At 35.7% G+C, this 24,359-nt stretch overlaps 1 protein-coding gene across 1 annotated transcript in view; it reads left to right on the forward strand.

The window, feature by feature from the left end:
- Positions 1-16,910, forward strand: part of LOC149080595 (fibroblast growth factor receptor-like 1) — a 55,380-nt gene extending 38,470 nt beyond the window's left edge. The window contains exons 6-8 of the mRNA XM_089239736.1: positions 891-1,006; positions 6,165-6,402; positions 14,583-16,910. Coding sequence (XP_089095862.1) covers positions 891-1,006; positions 6,165-6,402; positions 14,583-15,088 — 860 coding nt within the window. The 3' untranslated portion in view covers positions 15,089-16,910. The remainder of the gene's footprint in view (positions 1-890; positions 1,007-6,164; positions 6,403-14,582) is intronic.
- The last annotated feature ends 7,449 nt before the right edge of the window (positions 16,911-24,359 follow it).

The raw sequence follows: 24,359 nt of genomic DNA on the forward strand, positions 1-24,359 counted from the left end.
TAACACACTTTAAAATATAATAAAATATGAATATATTTTGATTGATTGAAGTCCAAGTTAATTCTTCATGGCTCCACCAACTGATCGCCAAATACAACTTTTTAGCATATAATTCCATACTGTAAGTAGATCTCGGCTGATTAACCTGAGAAAAATAGTTCCCTAAGCAAAAATTTGTTCGCTATAACATCGGTAGTGAAAGGGTACAAACTCTCGATAATTTCACATATTTTGAGAGAAATTTATAATAAGTTACATATAAAGACATTACTGTTTTCTGCATGTATATATGTGTACATCCTTGCTTCAGGCATCTTGGTGAGTCTGCTTTTGTATTAAGTATAGCGCTTCTGTTCACTGCTTTCTTTTAGTTTTAGTTCCCATGGTCTTTCTTTGATTCAACTTTCAAATGTGTTCCAAAGTACGAAGTCAGTATTTAATGTTTCAATCTTTCAGAAAAACTGCCACAACGTTTGTCCGTCAAATGATAATCAGTAAGTCATCATACAAATAGAATTATTTCAATTTGTGCATAGTACTTGACTTGAAGCGGACAATGCTCAAATGCAAATTACTAAATTTTACTGCAATATGACTTGATTATTTGTACCCTTGAAGGGTGCTACTACGAATAATTATAAAAATTTGAGATTGAAAGATTCAAACTCTTTTTAAAAGCAGGACCAACACTTGGTGAATAAGTTTTCACTGATATAACATGCAATTTCAATAAAGAATATAAAAAAAGCACTCCCCCACATTAATTACTTCTTTGATTTGCATGTGTACGTTAGTAAGAGTAATACATATTGAATCTGTGAAAAATTTCAGAAAAACATAATACATGCGTCCCGAACATTGAACTCGTTGTTCTTGTCCCTTTACTACAGGCATAAGAAAGAAACCAGAACTACAGGGAGCACATCCAGTTAACACAACTGTTGAAGTTGGAGGCTCAGCCGCTTTCCAGTGTCAAGTCAAAAGTTTGACACCACCTCACATTCAGGTGTGACTTTAAATATTTCAACTTTTTCTTCTAATTTTTATTACTTTAGTTCACGTAAAAACATTCTTTAAGATTATGAGGATATCGAAGACTTGTGTTGAAAGATAGATTAAGTCATCAAGTGAGTATAATCAAATTTTTCGTAATAAATGGGATCACAGAATCTCAGGCCGAATAAAAAACCAAGTATACACATTTCTTTATACTTTCTTGACCTTTTCTTATAATAGTTGTGAACATAAAAGAAGCAAAAAACATACTTTGCTATATTCTTTACAAAGCAAAGTTTTTCAAAGTGGTCTGGTGGTTCCATTTAATCACCTATTGCACATTTTCTAGGAATTTCCGAATATAATTCAGAAAATTCTTGTCATTTTCAAATAACCACTTTAGATAATCCCAACCTGTGAAATATGGTTATACCATTTTTATAACTGTTTAAATGTTTATCACATTTACTTTGTGAACCTGGCAGCCGGGTTGTTTTAGCCTACTAGGACAAGATTCGAAGATAATATCACTCTCTGCTATGCCTACAAAAGTTTCAACAGCTGGCTGATGCGAAGATGAATTCAGGAAAGAAAATTCATCTTCACATCAGCCAGCTGTTGAAACCTTCGTAGGGCAAGATTTTTACTATATTCAGAGAGTGGCATGAAACCCAGCTGTTCTGAATTCAGCAAAATGGTTTAATCAGCCGTCGTCTGAAGCAGGACATTTGGATACGGCTCTTTTGACGCGGCTGATTGGACGCTTGACAATCGGCCGGATCATCACGCCGTATTGTTTTACAATTGCTATTGAGCAACCTCACACCTGCAACAACGCCCTCATGTTCTGTATGTTTGATAATAATCTGCAATAAGAAATGGGTATTTCGGTCAAATTTTTTCAACCCCCTCGTTGGGAAATTTTTCTGTTGTGGCTTTTGTATTTGTATTACCGATATCGCTGCACCCTTTGCCTCGGCATTTGTTGCCATTCCCAAGCCTTCTGGAACATCGCCATGTTTTCTTTGTTTTGTCAGCAGCATATTTATCGAACCAAAAAAGATGACCCTTCATGTACAGAAATTTCTCTATTGCGCTTCAATAATACTGCTTCAGCCATGTTGAAAAAAAAACAAAAAAAGGAAGTATATGTTTATGTTACAATGATCGATGCTTGCTTGTAATGAAATGAATGATTCTCCCTTCCTCCTCGCGTCGAAACGGTGGCGTCCAATCAACCAGCGTACAAATAGCACGAGTCCAAGTGTCTCGCGTGGACCCGTGAGCTGTGTCCAAACGTAATATACCGGCCATCGTCATATGCATAAAAATGACGGGCTAAGATAAAAGTGAAATTATGTAATTTCAGATCAGAAGGTGTGAGTGCTTTTTTGCAGCAACCAAGTCATATACTGAAAGTATATTTGATTTGTTCTTGAAGATATACAGTAGATCCCGCTTATGACATTTTTCAAATAACCGTTAGGAAGAAACGTTGCAAGTGAGAAAATGCTTTAAAGGAAATCTTAAGGAGAATTAGTAAAGAGTTTTGAACGAGAATAAACCATACTGAGTAGGAAAACTTTCTAAGTGGGAACGTTATAAGCTGGGGGGAAGAGAGATCGAGACTGTTGTAGTTTCTTATCATAAACAAAAATTTAGTCAACCCTTGGTATTCGAGAGAGTTACGTTCCCGTGGTCAACGCAAATACAACAAATTTATGAATAAATTAAACCTTACATTTTAGTATTTTAAGTGTGTCCAATCGCCTCAAATTGGACATGAATACCGAAAAAAAACGTACTGACTTAGGTATGAGAGAGAAAAAGTGGTCAAATGGGAGCCAGTGATTCTCGATAATGTTTTTATTTTTGCTTCTTAATTTCTTCAAACATGTCGATCACTGAGGTTGACACAACGGCTCTTTTACATGCAAAGAACTTACCGTAGAGCAATCCATGTCAAAAAATACCCTATTGCAGAACTGCGTATCTCTCCATTGCAGTATTTGCGTAGCTCCTTTGTCAGACCAGACATGGCCCGGGCTCTGTCCCTTCCGGGATATAAGCCCTTTACCCGTGTGGTTTTAGGCCATGCTGGGGCAGACAGGAGGTGCCAAGCCCGGGCACCCTCCCAACACCCCTGATCCTCTAAGTCCTAGCAGCAGGCGCTTTGCCTGGTCGTTGGGATATTGTCCCCTGTATTGCAGCGTCACCCCCAGCCCGGGAGAAGCCCGGGGGGACCCATAGGCTTGAAAAATGACCGGAGGCACCTCAGTTACATCCCCGCGACCCAGCCCCAGAAATTCCTTGGTTGTTTTATTTGTAACCAAAAATTTCAATTAAACTTACATAGGAAGCAGCGCCTGTGAACATTTTTCATTGAAATTTGAATATATATACAAATATACACATCCCTATACACAACAGTCTGTTGCGGGTTGGCTCTGGTGAGCCCATGTTTTGCATGTGACCAGCCCGGGTGCCAGGCCATTTCTCTCCTCTCAGAGACAGTCTATGGCTGGTACGTATCTCCTCGGGCATAAAAGATTGTTCAAAATAGTATGTCTTTGTCTTCCAGTTCATCTGATATCGCCTCAGTTTCATTAACACTCATCTCAATTGAAGATCAATAATTGTTTTTGTCTATGCATCTAGTAAACTGTTTTCATTATTAAAAAATCACTGAGATTTTATCATACGGGGTGCATAGGAAAGTTTCTTCATCCTGGAATAACTAACGAACCGTTAGTCCTAGAAACATACTTTAAAATGGAAAAAGTATACAAATAACATGTAGGCCTCAGATACATCTTCCATTCAAATTGCAAGGGATTCTATAATTATTAAGATAAAAAAAATATTTTTTTATTTGTTCACCCTGTCCTTAAAAATCCAATTCGAAATTGTTGCCCTGTCTCTCCTGAGCAGTTTAAAAAATATCCATGTTTCTAAGTGCGATTTTTCGCTGAGGTATTTGACTTCAAAATGAAGGAAAAACCGCATAAACTACTGGACAAACTCATTTTCTATGCTTCATATGCTGTTATTTGCGCTCCATTTTCAGCGATTTTCGCATTCAAATATCTCAGTGAATATTGCACTGAAAAGGCATGGATATTTTCTGGGAGGCTCAGAGGAGACAAGGTAACAACTTTCTAATTAGATTTTTAGAACAGTATGACCAAATATAAAATTAAGTTTTTTATTTTAATAACTATAACCCCTTTCAATAATGAATGACGTATCTGAGGTTTACACGTTATCTAGATAATTCTTCCAACTAGAAATATGTTTCTAGTGTCGACGATTCACCAGTTATTCCAGGATGAAGGGACTTACCCTATGCTCCCTGTATATTCAAAGACATTTGCTCAAAATCGCAAAGTAAATCTATCTTTTCTTGTCTTTAAAAGTCAAGGGCTTGGCCTTGAATGAATTGAGTTTTTTTTTCTTTGGTCTCCGTTTCTTTTGATGAGCCTCTGTGTTTCACTTCCAAAACAGTGCAATTTCATTAGTGCTGAACAATCACTGATGTGCATAACTGTTATTTAACAGTATGTTGTCTTCATATCTTGGAAATATTTACCTCAAGTTATCTCGTTGTCAATTTCTGAGTGTTCGCTACAGTTTTTTGATTGAGTAAATTTATAACAATAGAAGTGGGGAGGGTTACAGGGAATGCGAAAAACCGGATACCAAGGGTCAACTATAGTTCCAAAATTACGGAAGAAATCGAAGCTAAGGAAGCTCAATAGAGAGGCGTTGGAAAAAAAATTACGGATCAAAAACGTATTTTTTGTATATTGGATCTGTAAATATTTTTTTGTAAAATTTTCAAAAAATAATTCTATAAAATAAATTATTTTTTTTTTAATTATTATTTAGTCAAACAAACATTCTCATATTATTTCGTATAATTTTGTATTAAAATATGCGATTCACTGGTCACAAACGAGGAATAATCACAAGAGTCTTCTTGAACGCATGCAACACTCCGTATGCAGCAATTTAAAAAACAAATCCATCCAACTTTATAGGAACATATTATCTGAAACGTTATAAAACAAAATTTATACTCCCACGAAAGTAGAAAATCTCGAATACTTGATACGAGATTGCTGAATTCATGCGTGATTTTCTCAAACTATCACCTTAAAATATAAATTGCATACAATGTGGCGTTTGGATGCATACCTCACGAATCAGATGGCAAAAAATGGAAAAGAGAAATAATCCTGCCAGAGGGAAAATCAAGCAATCACCATTCATCACACATGAGGGTAACTCCAGAAATTTGATCGCGTAAGTCGCTGGCAGTTCCATGAAAATGCAGGTTCCCTTTAATTTAGCTGTTTTCTTCTTCTTCGTCAACCATATTATGCATGGTGGGAAGAGGGGAGACTTATCTCTCACGGCTCCTATTGGGAATGCAGAAAACGTCTAGGCTTTCACAGTTATCAAATACTATACTTTAAAAAAGTGAAAACACCGTAATCTGAACATTTGCATCTTGGAACACGCGATTCTTAAATTAGTTGCTGCTGGGAATTTTCAGAGTATCTCTATGACTATTGAGCGATAGAAGTTATCAATTTCGACACTAATTCATGCATTCAGAAAGGAAATTACACTCGAAAACATTTGCTTAATATATTTTCCAAGAGAAATGTTTCGCATCCAATGAATAGAAACTAAAACATTTTCCAGTTTGATGGTGGCTATAGCCACATAGTATACTCTAAAAACTGCAGGTATATCTATATAACATGGGCTTGTCTTATTGTAGTTCAAGGTAGTTTTTTACATCAACACAGTTCATATCAAAACAAATGTAGTTAATAGTACAACAAAATATGAAACATCGACGCATCCTTCACAGTATGTGTCCATTCAGTTATAATTCTATCGATTGGTGAGACTGATAGAATTTCATTGATAGAGTTTCATTGGAAAAAAATGGATAGAATTTCATTGATAGAGTTTCATATTGGAAAACAATAGAAAGAATTTCATTGGGAAACGTAAAAAAAGTGAATCATAAAATAAAATAAGATTTTATTTTCTGTCGTTTATTGTTTCAAACTATTTTTGTCTTTTTTGTTCATTATTAAAAATACCCATAATTATTGTACTTTTTACGAGTATTATATTTGTTTTCATTTCAGTGGCTCAAGCAAGAAGATCCGAGCTTACCAGAAGCTCAAAAACATAAACTGATAAGTGTTCAGGGGGAGTTCTTCCGCATCATGAAGTCTACTGAAATGACCCCGAGATTAGATGGAGCTTTCCTCAGTACTCTGGTTATTCCAATAGCGAAGGATACCGACTCTGGAAAGTATGTCTGCCTTGTGGCAAACACAATGGGCTTCAGTTTCCGCAGTGCCTTTCTTAGAGTTTTGCCAAGTGAGCACATTAATCATTTATATGTAACATATAATGTAATATTATAAATGGCTCTTCGAAACCACCTATAATGACTTACACTTCGACATGACTTACAAAAGTATATACCTTATTCTTTACTTATTGGTTATTCAGTAATTTACTTTAACGAAATTTATTTTTATAGTGACAAACGCAGTATCCTAAAGCCATCTGATGCCACTAAGATGGAAAATTGAGCATTTGTATTTGAAAAAACCGGTTATCTATCACTTTCATACGAAGTACAGATGACTGGATACCAAGCGAAGATAAATGAAAAGAAAAGTCACATTCTCTCTCTGCTGTAAGGAATCGAACAACCAACCTCCCACATTCCAGGCGCGCGCACGCGTGTTCTTCTATTAAACTACAAAGGATAGGCGTTGTCTTTCCTAAGAACACTGTGTTCCTTTAGGCTGAACGGGACTGCGCAATAGACAGCCTCCTAACTCAGCAGCAGCTCGTAACGAAATTAGCCTCCAGATGGCGCAGTCCCGTTCAGCCCAAAGGAACACACGAAAGAAAATGTCTATTCTCTAGTTTAATGGTAGAAAATACGCCCGGAAAATGCGAGGTTGGTGGTTCGATTCCCCACAGAGGAGAATGTGACTTTTCTTTCCAGTTATCTTCGTTTGGTATTCAGTCATCTGTACTTCGTAAAATTAGCGGAGAGATTGCCTTTCGTTCTATCGCTTTCATAGTTACATTTGTTCTCTACTCCGTCTATCCGATTCTTGAAATCAATTTCGAAAGTTTCAAAGTGTCTCGTACGCAACTACGAAAACGTAATCTTGTCTTCAAGTTTTCAAACATGAATCCACAATCCTTGATTAGCGTAGACATAAATCTATTTTCCACGTTTCAAAACATTATATATGACTTTTTCTTGTTCTTCCCATCTTTCAGCTACTTAAATAGCTCGACATAATAATTCCATTAAGTGCATCGAGATTTCTAATGGCTGAATTCGCTGCATTCGCTTCGGTTATTAGAGAAACATGGAAGACTTCCAATATATCTGTAGAAAACAAAAATCACTATATTTTCACGAACATTAAACCACGAAGTTTGATGCTCACTTAATCAACATCAAACAAATTAAAAGAGTTTGGTTTGATCTCAATTTAGATTGGCAGTTATCATGATGTTTGTTATAAAATAGACGCACAGTTCCGTACCTGCAGCATCCTACCTGGAAGTGTCGGTGATCCATGTAAATGGACTTTCTAACCACAATGACAATGCTCGCAGACAAAAAAGGTTTAATGAAAACTTAAAATATTTTTAGTATTTAATTTTATAAGGCTTCGGCTCTCAATTTTTTTTTACATAATCAAGAATATAACAAATATACAAGGTGATTCTATTATTCCCCTTGCCGCCAAAACTGCGAAAGCATGTGAGTGACCAAAATAGTGTGCAAACATGTGAATGACTAAAAGAGTGACTAAGAGAGAGTGTTAGCATGGGAGTGACCAAAGGTTGTACTTGCAGAAGGGGGCTAAGCAGGTTATCGGTCAGGGTAGCGAATTCGAGGGAAGAGTAGTCAAGGAAATTAGACTAGAATGGGAGAAGGGCGGCAAAATTCGTGTAGTTCACAGGAGACAAAACCATAAATGCGCCTCTGAAAAAACCTGAACACATTTTTTTAAAAGTAGGGTCGGGACAGAAAAATTACTCGAATATCCTTTATATATATATATATCGCATTTTATATACAGGGTGATTATAAAAAAACTATCCCGACATATGGGCCCCTAACTATCATACCATTCACAGAAACTGAATGAAATTTTGGCATAAGGTATTTTGAGGTATGCGCTCAAGAATGATATGGAAAACAACAGTGTCACTCTAACAGTTACGGTTACAGTGAGAAAATTTCGAAAATATCAAATGGCAACACCAAGTTTTTTGTATTGGAATGTGATCTCCATTGTGAAAAACCCTAAATAGCGTTCGAACGGCAACTGTAGCATGAAAATCACCGGCGGTAGATAGGCTAAAAGTGAGGACAACCAATAAGGACAGAGAAGCAGCATAAAATAAAGCATTTTATTGTGTTTCACAAATTTTCCACATGACCTTGTGGAGGACTAATCAGGCTGGGATCTCAGCCGAAGAAACGGTGTGACGAATGAAATGAACATTAATGCTCTGGTGCACGGCAAAGTCCTTTTTACTTTTTCTTTGCCTAGCTCCGGGGATTTTCGTGCTACAGGTGCCATTCCAACGCTATTTAGTGTTTTTCAGTATGGAGATATCATACCAATACAAAAAACTTGGTGTTGCCATTTGATATTTTCGAAATTTTCTCACTGTAACCGTAACTGTTAGAGTGACACTGTTGTTTTCCATATCATTCTTGAGCGCATACCTCAAAATACCTTATGCCAAAATTTCATTCAGTTTCTGTGAATGGTATGATAGTTAGGGGCCCATATGTCGGGATAGTTTTTTTATAATCACCCCGTATATATATATATATATATATATATCTTTTTTGACGTTGAGTACTTTATATGGACACCGTTTTATTTATTTTTTAAATTATATTCTGTACATTTTTTCACTATACAATGCCATGTACACGAGTTGAAAGGCTTTCTTACTATGGTGACCGCATGATTCGCATTATATATATATATATATATATATATATATATATAAAACGGTGTCCATATAAAGTACTCAACGTCAAAAAAGAGGACTACGGTACTTAAAAAAGAAGTGAAATCCCATCAAAAACATTTCATGTAAAAACTGAAACCAAGTCTCCAGATTCTTCAGCCGTAAAAAGTTGATATCTGATGTAGAGCCAAGTCAAATGCTTTTATTAACTGGGACACTTTGATTCACAAATCACTCCAATGCTCTACACCTTTAGTTGAAGAGCATTTTGGGGCTCGGCAAAAGAAAAAAAAATTACGCAGCACATATTACACCTTACCCTGTAATGTGGAATTAAGTCAACGCTGTAAATACAGATATCTTTACATAAACAGTAATTGATGTAATTCGATTAGTGGCGTCAATACTAAAACTTAACCACGGCCGACACATTCTCGTGCTGCGTAATTGCCAAGTCCCAAAATGTTCTTCAACTAAAGGTGTATAGCCTTGGAGTGATTTGTGAATCAAAGTGTCACAATTAATAATAGTATTTGACTTGGCTCTCTACATCACATAACACAACTTTTTACGGCTAAAGAATCTCGCGACTTGGCTTCAGTTTTTATATGAAATGTTTTTAATGGGATTTGCTTTTCGAAAATAGTTTGGTTTGAGTTTTACATAACATGTACCATGATATGAAAACAAAATAAAGTTTTAACATAGTAATTAAACCAGAGTTTTAAAGAAAAACTTTTTTTTTTCGTGTCCTGAAAAATGTTGCTTTATGGACTGAAATCACCCCCCCCCCCCCGCCGACCCTTCAATTGAATTATTTCTACTTAAAAACTTGCGGAAAAAAAATTTAAAAAATCACACATTAAGTACTCACTTACTAATCTTAGGTCAAATTTCTTTAAGGGCTGCGGAGCAGTAATTTACACGTTTTCGGGTGGATCGCAGCACTAGATTCGGAGGGAATGCCCTACCAACACCTTCTATAGCAGAAAGCCTCCGCGTGAAGCTTTGGCGTCACTGAAGTCGTCCATTTCACCTGTAGCCATTGGATATAGCAGTCCGAAGTATGCTAAATCTTTACCTTCTTTTGCAGTATATTCAATGACTATAGGTGAAACCGACGACTTCAGTGACGTCACGAGCTTCGTGCGGAAGCTTTCTGCTATAGAAGCTGTTGGCTCTACCTGGTTGCGTATTTCGCATGCGCACTGCTTTTCCGCGATTACACGATTTTTTTCAGTGAAAAGACCTATTCAGCCAATCACGTTGCTTCTTGGTAACGATAATTCTCACTATCGTAATATTGTACGACCTGTTGTGCTCTTTCGGTCGCTAGGCTTCGTTATTAACATTATATAACTTCGATTAACACATTAACACAGCCATACAAACATTGTTTACTTTAATTCGCGTAAGGAAAAAATGAAAGTTCCGTGGTTAATGCTAGCGAGTGATGAAGGTAGTAACACATTTCAAAAAAGGCAAAATTTTTACTTATGCTGTGAGTGAAATTTGTACTTTTGGTAGTAAGTAGTCTTATACTGGCTTCTAAATTGGTGTAGGTGATAGTGTATCAGATTGTGAAACTGTAGACCGAGGTTTTTTTTTTTGTTTTTTTTTTTTTTGATACATTACAATATATTTTGCCGACTCTTAAAATCATAGTATACAATAAATAAATTAAATATTATAACAAAAACATACAGAAAAAATTATTAAGACCAATAATAATATCATAAAAAATGTAATTCCTTTACTCTTTCGAAGTTCTGATATTTATAAATAGATGCTTAAATATTTTATAGCTGTTTTCGATTATTAACATGCACGATATATTTTTTCATGCTATAATTTATCTGTTTATTTTAAGTCAATTTGCTATCGAAAAATACATTAATAAATTGGAGAAATATTTTACTAAAATGTGCAAAGATTTTCTATTACATTTTCAGAAATTTAAATCGCGTTACACCTTTAACTGTTTGAATATTTCAGTTTGCTTTGAGTGTATAAATTTGTTGGTTTAAAAAATAAAATCGTTCTTATTGCATTAAAAATAGCACGATTGCACATTTGAATGTCTCGCGGAACAGAGGTGGAAATACCTACTTGGTTTGTTTTTTTCATTTTCATAACATTTTATTTTTATGGGAAAATATGCGTAGTGCACCCATCAACGTGCGGGAGATATTGATAAATGGTTGATCTTAAGTGATATTTCGCGTGATTTCTCCCATATTTATCATGCTTACAAACTTCATTCAGGAATTATGCATAATCACCGGTAAAAGTGATATGTGACAGAATTTATCAAACTCATTGATATTATTGGTAATTATGCATAGTTACTTGTTTTTCACATTCATCGTAACACATATATGTATAATAAAGGTTTCACCGACACTATCTCGGCCCTTAACGGGGCAACGTCTAAAACTGACGTCTGCGATATCACCTGATATCACTTATCGATAGAGCCGGCAACACGTAGGGCAGGGGTTCTCAACCGGGGGCAATATGGCCACTTTACGGTCCTGGAATATTTTAAGGGCGGCCACGAGAGGAAATCAAATGGAAAGGGACCCATGACGGGGTGAGAGGGTCACAGTGAGCTGTTAAAATATAAATTCGGATGTAAAGAAATCAGTTTTTAAGTAGGTATGGTAGGAAAAAAAGTGTGGCTATACTTTCAAAATCGAGTCGAACCAGGGGCCCCCTAAAAGCATGGGGTCCATCCCAGCATGGCCCGGAAAGTTCATCACCGTAGAAGGTCTACGTGATAGATCTGGTTCTACGATTTTCCAGAGTAAGCATGCAAATTTGCAAGCTATTAATTATGTTCAAGAGCTCAGTTAAATATGTACAACCTAAAATGCTACTACTGTGCACTAATGAAATTAAATCATACAAAATATAACTCACACACTCGTAACTCCTATAGTACTAACTTTAGTTTTTAAAGGGAGAGCCTACTGCTCGTTACTTCGAGCTAGTTACGGGGCCCCAGAGGATCACTTATCGCGGGGGGGACAATGTGAAGACGGCCCTGCATGTAACCTCAACAGTAGGGAAGCTCACTGAAGTGCAGGGGAGCCTGGAGAATGTTATTATTTATAAAATGTCTGTTTTCTATACATTTACTCAAAAAATCAATTATGTTAGTAGAAAGGATCTTTCTCTGGACCAAGGATTGGGAATGGGGAGGGGAAGTTACTAAGACGCAAGTGTTACCCGGTGTGGCGAGTTCGTGGGAATGGGTAGTCAAGAAAATTAGACCAGAACAGGAACAGGGCGCGGTGAAACAATAAATACCCCTTTCTTTCTTTATAAGGGTGGAAGGGTGACTGGATAATTCAAGGGGCCACGAGAAGAAATTATGGTTCAAAGGGGGCATTGGCGAAAGAAGGTTAAGAAACACTGGCGTAAGGTATGAAAGAAAGGATGAAATTCAAATATTTATTTCACATTCGCTGAAAAAAAATTTATTGTTTCTCAGATAATAAAGAATTTGATTCGATATAAACCTATACTTTTATCAGTTTACTTTTTTTTTTCATACAATCTCTACAATGAAATTTCTAATACTCAGTTTGTAAAATATAGAATGTGTTATCTAGCAACTAAGGTACGCCATTCCCTTTAAAGTAGTCTATTGATAAACCGCTGCCGGTGTTGTTGTGAATTTTGAAAGTAGTCTGAGAAAGCATTTTCTGGTATGCGCTTTTCAGCTCATCCCTCGCGGTTTTCAGTAAGGCTGGAGATGCTCCTGTCTTCCTTTTAGTGCGGTGTTCTGGCAGGGAATAGGAATATCACTTTTCTTACACTTCACTCTTACATCTTCCATTTTCACCTGATCTGTCACTATGTTATGTTGTTTATTCCTTTTTTCCTACTTGAAATCAGCCTTGAAAAGAAAGCGAACGCGTGGGAAAAAGTACATGATATAGTGCAGGTGAAGAGCTTTTAAATACTTTCTCAGGGGGACTGCTTCGAAAAAAACTCTCAGTGGTGTATCGATAGCTCTTAGAACTGTTTTAACATGAATAAATTCCCATTGTTAGTGAATAACAAACTTATCAGAGATTTTCCGGCTGTGAGAACGCCGTGAATTAGAGTTGTTTACTCAATAACTCGCTTTATAGTCGAGTATCGACAAGATTCATCGCTAGCTGAAAGCATAGCGCCGTCTTAATGCATGAGCACACCCACGCACGGCCCGGGAGCCTCATGTGTAGATGGGGCTTCATGATAACGAGATTGGAAAAAATATTTCGAGAGGTAGGCAGGCATTTAATTATTATTATTTAATTTAAATTGGTAGGCAGGCATTAAAAAAATCACTTTGCCCAAAAGCCCATGATGCTCTTCAGACGGGCCTGTGCTTATATACACGTCCGGATAAAACTCTAATATTTTTATGGATGTTGGCCGTGAAAGCTTTACAAGCTATGGTATAACGTATTTTATTATTTATGCATAGTCAGTGCTGAACTTTTTTCGGCATATGCTCCTATGATTTTTAGCACCGTTTCTCAACGTTTCTGAATTCAAGGACCAATAAAATGTTTTAAACAACTCAGCAGACCAATTATGTCCCGTATTACGGGACATTCCTGTATTTTTGGTTGTTTCGATTTTTTTTATTCATTTGTCCCGTTTTTTCCACAATGCTTACAAATTAATAAATTCGTAATATTTATTAAAATTGTGAACAAAGATAGTCGTCATAACTTATAAATTATATTATGGAAATTTATTGCTAAAAAAAATAAATATCCATCTCACATATTTGTCAGATAATGAAAGTTCAACTTTTTTTCCGTGTACTGCTTTTCAATTCACCACGATTTCCAGTAGACCTTAATTTCCTCTTCCGTTCCAGCAATTTTAATACCAATTACAGATTTTGCCGACTTATGGCATCATTTTTGGTGACAATTAGCTATGCCCCGTATTTACCGTATTTTAGAGATAGTTTCTCGTATTTTTTATCGTGTCACCGTTTCTGTTGTTTTCCTGTATCAGGAAAGTTTCTGACAAGGACGAACCGAGCTGATATCGAACTCGCGACACCTCTAAACATCCTTTGGTACTTCAGACGAGTATCTTATCCACCTGAACTCTACCACACCCTTTTTTTCTTTCTTTTTTTTCGTGAAACACATTTTAGTTTACTGTGATTTGTAGTGAGCCTGTCTTTCAGCTATTTTAACAGTAATTAGAAAATATGTCGCTTATTGTATATTTTTTCTATCATTAATGATAACCCGTATTTAGGATGGCAATTTCCTTGATGCGGTATGATGAACCTGAGTACATGTATGAATGTGCAATTTTTATTTGAATACTTATGGATAATACTAAAATCAATAACAACAATGAATAATTTTTCATTCAGAATTAACTTATGAAGTTTGCCTGCAGACCACTTATGCCATCGTCGCTGACCATAGGTCGAGAAACGCTGATTTTTAGTATTCGGATGTTATGTGTTTTGATTGCTAAGAAGCTTTTGCATTCTTTTTCAGCACAGCCAACTTACTTGGCGGAATTCGATGACGACGTGCCCATCAACTTCACTTCTTCTCATTATAACCCATTATTCATCACTATACCAGTCTCTTTTGGAATTCTGGTCATATTCATCATCGGTATAATTGTGCACTGGATTAAACGAAACAGGTCACAACAACCAAATCAGTTGACATCAACCAACGCAGAAACGGGTAAAGTAGCAGTTACACCACTTCCAGCATGTCCTGTTACAGAAGACTTACTGACCACCGCTGGAAAGTTCGCGTTTCACGCTGCTCTGCAATCTTCGGATGGTACCTGGTCTCAAACTCCAAGTACTCTAGCATTAGATAATGGTCAACAGGATTCTTTTTCAGAATGTGGGTCATCATTTGTTTTTTGGGGTGATCCCAATCTCTACCCAGATGCCGCTTGTCATAGAGCAGGTGTTCAGCCACTGACAAACCCGTTACGACCATTTTCTGGAAACAATTATGTTTGTTATTTGGACAATGTTTGAATATTTTAAACTCATTCAACCACGATGTAAGTATACAGGATTCGATTTTGTGGACACAAGGGTAAGCCACACTACGCCCAATGCTGTACAGGCCTATGCTATGATAATCGGAGACTGCTTCAAAAGTTAAACCCTCCACGCGGGAAAAAGAAAAAAACAACATTCACACACATATCCTGAATCTCGTTATGAATAAATCTAAAAGTATTTTCTTAAAAGGTCTTTTAAAACCATAAATAATTAAAGGTCTGAAATTAAAAATTAAAAAGCATTCACTTTCCCAAGACTATGCTTGTTGTGCTCTATACAGGTTAGATTGCAGGTATCGATGTACAGGAATGCGTAAATTTTACTGTTATCAGCATTCGAATCGGAAAATTGTCGAAACAAACACAAATAATATTCAGCAGTCGGTGGAGGTTTCAGAATTAGGAAAAACCCCTCCAAATGTTGTTTCTCCCGCGTTTCGAGATGATGTTAGAGACATTCGTCGAATGAAATTGTATAGGAGGGGTTAGGCGCACACATTTTTAACTCCAGCCAAAAAACTAGTCAAAGAATACAATACAAAAGCATAAAATATATTTTGATGCTATGTACTCATATAAAAAAAAGATAAAGTGTTATATATTTGATGAATGTTTTTCCCAGTTGCAGACAAATGAACAGAAAAATAAAATGCTCAACTATCGATGAGAAACGTTCCAAGATATTTTGAAATAGAATTTCTCTCCCAAAGCACAGCCAACACTTGCATTGGACGAACTAACAGAAGTTGTGTCTGTCGATTTCAAATTATAAGTCAATTCGTTATATTCTTCATGTGAGCAGCATTACAAGCATGTTAAATTCATTTTTTTAATGAAAACCTTTAGTCTTATTATCTTGACCCTAAATTCACATATTTCTAATTTCTCCTTTCTTTTTTAAAAGAAAAGCAGAAATTTATCAATTTTTTTTCACTGCCAAGTGTTTTATTTATTATTTACCACAAAAATAAGGTTACCACAAAATGAAGTACGCTCTGCTCGTAAAAAAACAGAACACATAAGAACGAGTAACTTTTTTAACTTTATTCAGTCCCACAGTTGAAACTTTTATACTTTTCTAAGTATAAAATTGCATATGTAAACTAAATATTACAAATCTTACAAACAAATTATGGAAGTGATACACCACAATAGTAATCGATAAAACTAGGGTTATGTGCATCAACTTTCGGCTCGTATTACTTGTTGTACTTGGCATTGATTCGGCGAGAGCAGCAATAGTGTTTTGATAAATAATCATCTAACAAGGAAGAAGGGGTCCAAAGGTGTCATCCTCAAAAAATTATGAAAAAACTTAAGTATATTCATCTCATTCCAAAAGTTGGCTACTCATCCTTCTCTCGCGCTTCTTGGCGATTATCTATAAAAAACATCTTTTACCTCTTTTCTCCAGCTTTTTTTTTTCCTGGAAACACTCTCTAGTTGTTTCTCTTTTTTTTTTTCTATCTACCTCTGTCTGTGCTGTATCCAATCTTGTGTTGCTTGAATGACGTCGCTCTAAAATACAAATTTTATGGATAATAATACTGGATTTTTAATTTCATTGGTGGCCTCCATTGGCGTTCAAAATATTAATATTTGATTTTTTTTTTGAGTGCACCATAATAATTACGCTAGATACTTTTGTATTTTTGTGCATATTTAAATGAATAGAAGTGGTGGTAATTTTTTCGAAACTTTTTGAGGTTGACACCTTTGGAGCCTTTCCTTGTAAAACGTATTAGCGTTGAAGTTCAGATTTGAGATGCTAGCTTTTCAAAATGTATCAACCAAGGGCGTAGCGAGGGGGGGGGGGGGGACTTGGGGGGGGGGTCTGGTCGAAATGTGAAAAAATGACCGAAAAAAGAGAAAAAGATGACCAAATCTATTGTTCTATCACTTTGGTCCCTCCCCCCGAACGAAATTTCTGGCTATGCCCCTGGTATCAACCATTTGATTACAGTACAAATAAAAGCAATTAAACTGTAAATAGGATGCAGTTATATGCATAATAATAGATATAGCTTCACTCCTTCCAATTGTTCATTTTTTTATGAGCAGTAGTGTTACCAATGAACATTTTTCTCAGGGTACCGTCCTGACTAAACTCGGCCGAGCCACAGACGAAAAGTTTGAGTGAAAAAAATCCTTGAAAAAGTTATAGCATTGGTCTTGTTATTGTATTTCATGATTAGTTCTGACACGCATCAAACCTGAATCCGATATGTTACAAGTTTTCGTCAAGAAGACTCCATCGCATTATTGATATTGTTCGTATTGATAGTCGTTCTATGTAAACTCTTGTTTACGGATTGTGAGCTCAATTATTGTTTTTGTGTGTTTTTTGAATGGTAGAATATCATAGATATGTTGTCGTCACTCTCTCTTTGGATGATGAAGTTCGCAAATGTTGTTCAAACGTAGTTAGCGTTTATGTAAAGAAAAAAATTCTAGTCAGTTTTCCAGTTCGATTGCTATGCCAGGTGCTTGTGTGTGTTCTGCATTGTTTTAGTAAGTGTCTACCTTACTTTAGGGCTTTCTTTTACCCATGTTTGCATTGATATACATATTTTTTTTCTATCTGTGATGGCTCCAATGTGATTTCATTTATTGAAAATGTTGAATAAATTATTTGTTGCGACAATTTAAAAAAGATGTTTTTTCCCCTTTTCTGCGTCTCGATGGAATTTTCCTTTTAAAAAAATAACAGCTAGACATTAAAACTCATACAAGTCTAACACAATTGAGCGGCGTGGTAGCCCATATCGATAAGATACTTGCCTAAAGTACCAAAGGATGTTTAGAGGTGCACGAGTTCGATACCCGACTCGTCCTTGTCAGAAACTTTCCTGACGCAGGGGTATAACAGAAATGGCCACAGAAAAAAACTGCTACCGCAGAAGTTCTACACCGAGGGGTTTTGCGCGCCGACCTCTGGGTGAGTATAGACAAAAGGCTGCCATCGGAATTGGCAATAGATTGTAGGTCCCCGTTTAATTACCCCTCGTGTGCAGAAAATTACCGTGGAAAGACAAAAATGATCTAACATAATTGATATACAAGTTTGAATAACATTCGCTTAAAACCATGAAAATGACTAAACTAATGCACACTGCACACATGTGGCCAATCTAAGAATCTTTTACAACTTGCTTCATCAACTATCCGAAAGGGGCACGAACATCTCAAAAACGGGAAGTGCTCATCATCGCTAGGTATAACAGATTCAAAAGGTTCGCAATATTAGGCACAGAGATGCCAGAATAAAAAATTAAGATGTTGGGCACATTTATATTATTAAGCTGTTAGCATAAAAAATAGGTGGTAGCACCTACGGGCATACATAATCATACCCTCATACCCGATTCGGGACATTTGCAGAAGTTGCTTGCCTATGTATACAACAGATGGCGTCACTACAATGACTAAACTCGTAATATGCTTCTAGTCTCTGGTTACCATCCGTCTTCTTTTTTGGTGTCATTTAAGCGTCCTGCTAAGTTTTATAAAATTCGTCCTTTTGTTCTCCTTTTCAGGTTTCCGGACTCGTTCTCTTTTTTTTTGGTGAATTTTTTTTAATCACTCTGAAACATATCTGAAACATTGGCATGAGTGTCTCCCCCACACACACACACACACACATTTTTACACGCTTTCACCAAAGCGCTCGAAATTCCCAGACAAATCCAAGTTGCCACAAAACAGGGCAGATGCTATTCTAACCATGGCCCAGCTTGCCCTGTAATACTGAGAATACTGTACCATTGTTTGTTCATCAATAGCCGATGCCGTGTATTGAAGTGGTGGGGGGTTACCTATTTCCATTCAGAAATAAAGAAAATAAGATGCAAACTTTCAATGCTCTGGCAAAAAAAAAAAAAAACCAACACTCCCAAAAGATTTAAAAAAAACTTCTGAGGGTATAGAAAGAAATCACCCCCCCCCCCTGCCTCAGGCGAAGTAATAAAACTGACCAAAAAATGGACACAATTCATTATAAGCGGTAAAGACTTATCGTTATTTTTTTTCTTTTTTTGTTCCAACTCATAATGTCTGTTCTAGACATGTCAAAATGTCGAGACGTTTCAAGTCCAAAAGACTGTTTATTGGCCGTCATCATCCTACTTCCCTTTCCACCTGGTCTGGAATTTTTAAGGAAAAAAAATTAACGAATGAATGGTAACATTAAATAAGCTTCACAACTGAAGCCGACGTTTAATTTTTGCAGAGATTGTGGCAGCTCCACACACACACTCTTCACAAACATCTACTATCATTAATATTTGTTCCTCTCTTTGTTGACAACTTATCGGGCGAGTTCGAATAATCTTTTTCATAACTAAAGCCCGGATTATACGCAAATACATTCGAGCATATGCATTTGCACAAATTTTAAACTTTTTGCAACGTTAATTCACACAGAAGCATAAAATTGAAGAATGCATAAAACTGCATATTTTCTTCCCATTTATCAACATTTTTAAACATAAGCAGCAGCACTAATCGATTTCATCAGGGATGCTGACATGTGAGCAAAATTTCCGGTAAATTTGAAAATTTATTCAAGATTTATCATATTTTTACCAATACGAGCTGGGGATTACACATAATCACCGGTAAATGTGTAAAACAAAATTTATTAAACCTACAAAAGTGGTTGATGACTATGCATAACAGCCGGTGGTTGTGCTAAATAACCGAATTTATAAAAATTTCCGTAACAAATTATAGCGGTTCTGTTTTAGTTGGGAACATTATTGTAGTGGTGGGGTTTTTTTTTTTTTTTTTTTAATTTTTTAGAAGAAAAGTGGCGCCATCTGTTGTGGAAATTCGGGAAAATGGCGTCATTAAGGTGCTCGCAGGCGTCCTCCTTTCTCAGTTTTTGAACCTGAAAACCCTATTCTAGTCTAAGCAGGTCTAGCGCGTTTCAAGTTTGGCGATTTTTCCGCGAAAATAGATTTGTTTGAAAATTGTTCGGTGGGGGAAATGTTTCTTCTCGATGTGTTGCCGTCTTTTGGGCAGCTTTTGATGATGCAAAGAACGGGTCTGGTCCCCGTTTTAAAAAAAGAAATAAAAAAATGTTAAAAAAATCATTGAGAGAGATTACTTAGAATCGCATGGTCTATTGCAGTGCCGTCTTAACGCATGGGCCCACCCGGGCACGGTCCGGAGGCCTCAAGATGAGAGAGGCCGCACAAAAACGAAAATTAGTTGAAATTTTCGAGAATTTTTGAGGTAGGGCCTGAAAAACATCACTTGGCCCGGGGACCCATGATACTCTTAAGACGGCCCTGGTTTATTGTGCTGGCGGTTCTCTTTTGCTCGAATATAACAAGTTATTACTAAGGTGACTATACGTCCCAAATTAAGTGACATTCCCTTATTTTCACTGCTGTCCCGACTTTTTTGGGTTGTGATGGCAAGGGGTAATCGATTGTAAATAATATTATTTATTTATTCACAAGACGAACGCCTTCTCCGAGTCTGTCACATCTGTGTCCATTATAGGTCCTCCGGATCCATTTCTCAAAAAAAAATATTTAGTTTTGCAATATTTCTTCAAGATTATTAACGAACACACTCGCCTGCACGAAATGCAATCGCGAATTCAGCTGACTAATTGTCAGCTGTTGTCGCTCACTTTGATTGTCGCGTTTTGTCGCTTTCAGTTGACGACCGGCCTAAGGAAACCGGTGGACCGGTCTAAGAGGACGACTAGAATCAAGTTTGCCCCCGACAAATTCTTAGTCATGGTCCCTGTGTGGATGTATTCCGTGTATAACAATATGTATTTCGAGATAACAAATATTTGCAACATAAGTAAACATTATGGCCACTAGATGGCAGCATGACTTCAAATAGTTTTATTAATTTTGAAAGAAAATTGGGAAGCTAGAAATACCAAGGTTTCTAGAATATATACCTATAGGGAAATACCTAAAATCAGACAATTTTCTGGTGAAAGGCAAAACTAAGAGTTGGTCAGGGACCAATGCACCGAATGGGTGGAGAAGCGGGAGTCATTGGGAGCAATGCCCACCCAAATCAAAGATGTGTGCGGACAGTTCAGTGTGAGCGGATGACCAAAAAACATTTATCCTTTCGAATTTGAGAGTAAAGGATTAAGATATTTTACCCATGTTTGGAATTTTTCGAAACACATTTTTTTCCTTTATTGGTGTTATTTCTCACTTTTGTCCTCATTTTCGGTTTTCCGGGATTAATTTTCTGTTTTTTTTCCGAGAAAAAAATTACACTGCGTATACTGCATACATGTCTTTATCAAAGAGAGAGAGGGCAACACCAGCTATAGTAGAGACTACAATAGCTGGTGTTGGAGAAAGTTTGTAATTTTGTTTGTTTTTTATAAATGACGTAAACAATTGTTTGTGTTGTTTATAATTTGCAGTAAAACGAACAAAGGGGAATTTAAAAATATATTTCCTTTAGTTCAATGCACTCAAAGAATTCATTGCATCTTCTTCAATCATTGAAGGATTTCCTGATTCTCTAATCTCATGTATAAAACACACGGAAATACGGATTCAGTTATGATTGATAAAATGTGTTGATATACAGGGTAATCAGAAATTTGGCAGATTTCAGATTTGGCAATTCGCGCTCGTTCAAAGAATATTCATGCCCACGTGTATCGATAAACGACGATCAATGATTGTGTCCAGGTTTTTATGGATTTAAGATATTAATGCTTAATAAATCACTGAGGCACTGAAATTATTCAAATGATATGAATTGCTGAAATGATTCAAATGATTTTAACGAATGTTAAGTGCTAAGGCTCATCACATTCATGGATTCAAAGTTGGTTTATGTCATTATACACATCATTTCTATATCAGTCAATGTCATGGCAAAACATCAGTTCTATATCAGTCAATGTCATGGCAAAACATCAGTTCTATATCAGTCAATGTCATGGCAAAACATCAGTTCTATATCAGTCAATGTCATGGCAAAACATCAGTTCTATATCAATCAGTGTCATCGCAACACATCAGTTCTATATCAGTCAATGTCATGGCAACACAGATCTATATTAATCTTTGTTGTTCCTACATAGATCTACATCGGATTCACAATATGTATCCATGTCTCCTAAGCAGTTCCGCCCATACCAGATGCGCGGCCAGATGTGTCTCAACAATTTTGGGGAACCAAAAATGTTTACGACCCCTTTGCCTCAATATTGCAATTATTTATTTATTCATCACTCCTCCCCCCCCCCCCCCAACAACAGATAATCCAATTACAGTTGGAGAAAAAACAAATAAGTATATAAGACAAAGCACATATACAAAGAAAAACAACACAAATAAGAACAGAAGAACGCTTTAAAAAATAATAATAATTGGTGAAATAACGAAAAAAATTTTTTTAATAAAATACAAAAAATTAAAATAAAAAAATGAATGTAAAAAAATTTTAAATAAATATATATAAAACTGAAAGTAAAAGTATATATATATCATATTATAAAATTTTTACAGTTGAAAAAGGTGATTTCTAAAATTCTTTAAAAAGGATTATGAAATATATCCAACTGCCCTGTTCGGCAATTGTATAGCTTGCAGAATCGATGAATGGGATTGTATTTTCATATATTTGATCGGTAATTTTTAATTGCAAATAAATTATAAGATCTGGTGCGATACATTGGTATATTGATGTGAATTTCCTGTAAAATTCGCATACAATCAATCTTATGAAATAATTTATAGAAAAAAATGATACCAATGAAAAATTTCTACGATTATCCAAACTTACAACATTAAATAAATTACAAAATTTTAATTATTTTATGGGGGGGGGGGGAATCGCCATTCATAATTTCAGCATGTATGGGAATGCTGAGAAATATCCATACAGAAAATTTTGGAAACACCATTAAATGTAGATTAACCCAAAAAAAAGATGACAATTCGGCACTGAAGGTAATTTTAAAAAAATGAGAGAAATAACTTCCGAAACTAATGAAAGTTTATAATTGATGAATTAATAAAAATTGAAAAAAAATGAGATTCCAGCACCAATGAAAATTCAGAATTGATGAATGAAATAATTTCAGAGTTGATGAAAATTCAGAATTAACGGGAAAATATAATTCCATTTCCATTATGAAAGTTCAGAATTAACGGGAAAATATAATTCCATTTCCATTATGAAAGTTCAGAACTAACAAAAGAAATACATATAATTCCAAAATAGATGAAAATTCAGAATTAACGGGGGGGGGGGGGATTCAAGAATTGATTAAAATTTAGAATTAATGAAAGAAATAATTCCGAAATTGATTAAAATTTAGAATTAATGAAAGAAATAATTCCGAAATTGATTAAAATTCAGAATTAATTCCGGAATTAAGAAAAGAAACGATTCCAGAATTAATACAAGAAACAATTCCAGAATTATTAAAAGAAACGATTCCAGAATTATTAAAAGAAACGATTCCGAAATTGATTAAAATTCAGAATTAATTCCGGAATTAAGAAAAGAAACGATTCCAGAATTAATACAAGAAACAATTCCAGAATTATTAAAAGAAACGATTCCAGAATTATTAAAAGAAACGATTCCAGAATTATTAAAAGAAACGATTCCAGAATTGATGAAAATTGAGAATTAATAATTCCGCAATATTCATAATTAAGTCATAATTAACTAAAGAAATATATAATTCCGGTAAATAAGAACCGGTGAAAGCCCCCAGTAATTTCACCGTCAGTGCGGGGACAGGTGCGACAGGTGCGACCGCTGGGAAAACTCAAACTTGGTATTCTTGTAAATTTGAAAATATTGAGAGAATCGTTCGACATCAGTTAGTAGTTAGGAAAAAAGATGATGATATTTAACCATATATGATTTTTTTTTTGGTTAAAAAGAACTTGATCAAAATATTTTAATAGTTATAAAATAAAATTATACCAGGCCTGTATTTGGTTTATCGCCAGCTTCTGGTACGGGAAGTGGTTAATAGTTGATTAGAAGATAAAAGTCAAGTTGGTTTCTTGAATTACGTGAAAACCCAGGACATATTTGCAAAAAAGTCCGGACAGAAAGAAGAACAGAAAAAGCTGGGACTATATATATCCCGGCAAATACGGAACGTATGGTCATCCTGGGTATCAGCTGTTGTTGCAGTCAGCAGAGCAAAGGGATCCAACCATTGAGGAGAAGTATAAATTTGTATGAGTTTATAAACCCTTCTATTTCTTCTATAAGGA

The sequence above is a fragment of the Pholcus phalangioides genome, unplaced genomic scaffold (genome assembly GCF_987345545.1).
Source record: "Pholcus phalangioides strain wild (caught in Gottingen) unplaced genomic scaffold, Ppha-v1.0 ptg000011l_1, whole genome shotgun sequence".
Taxonomy (NCBI): Eukaryota; Metazoa; Arthropoda; class Arachnida; order Araneae; family Pholcidae; genus Pholcus; species Pholcus phalangioides.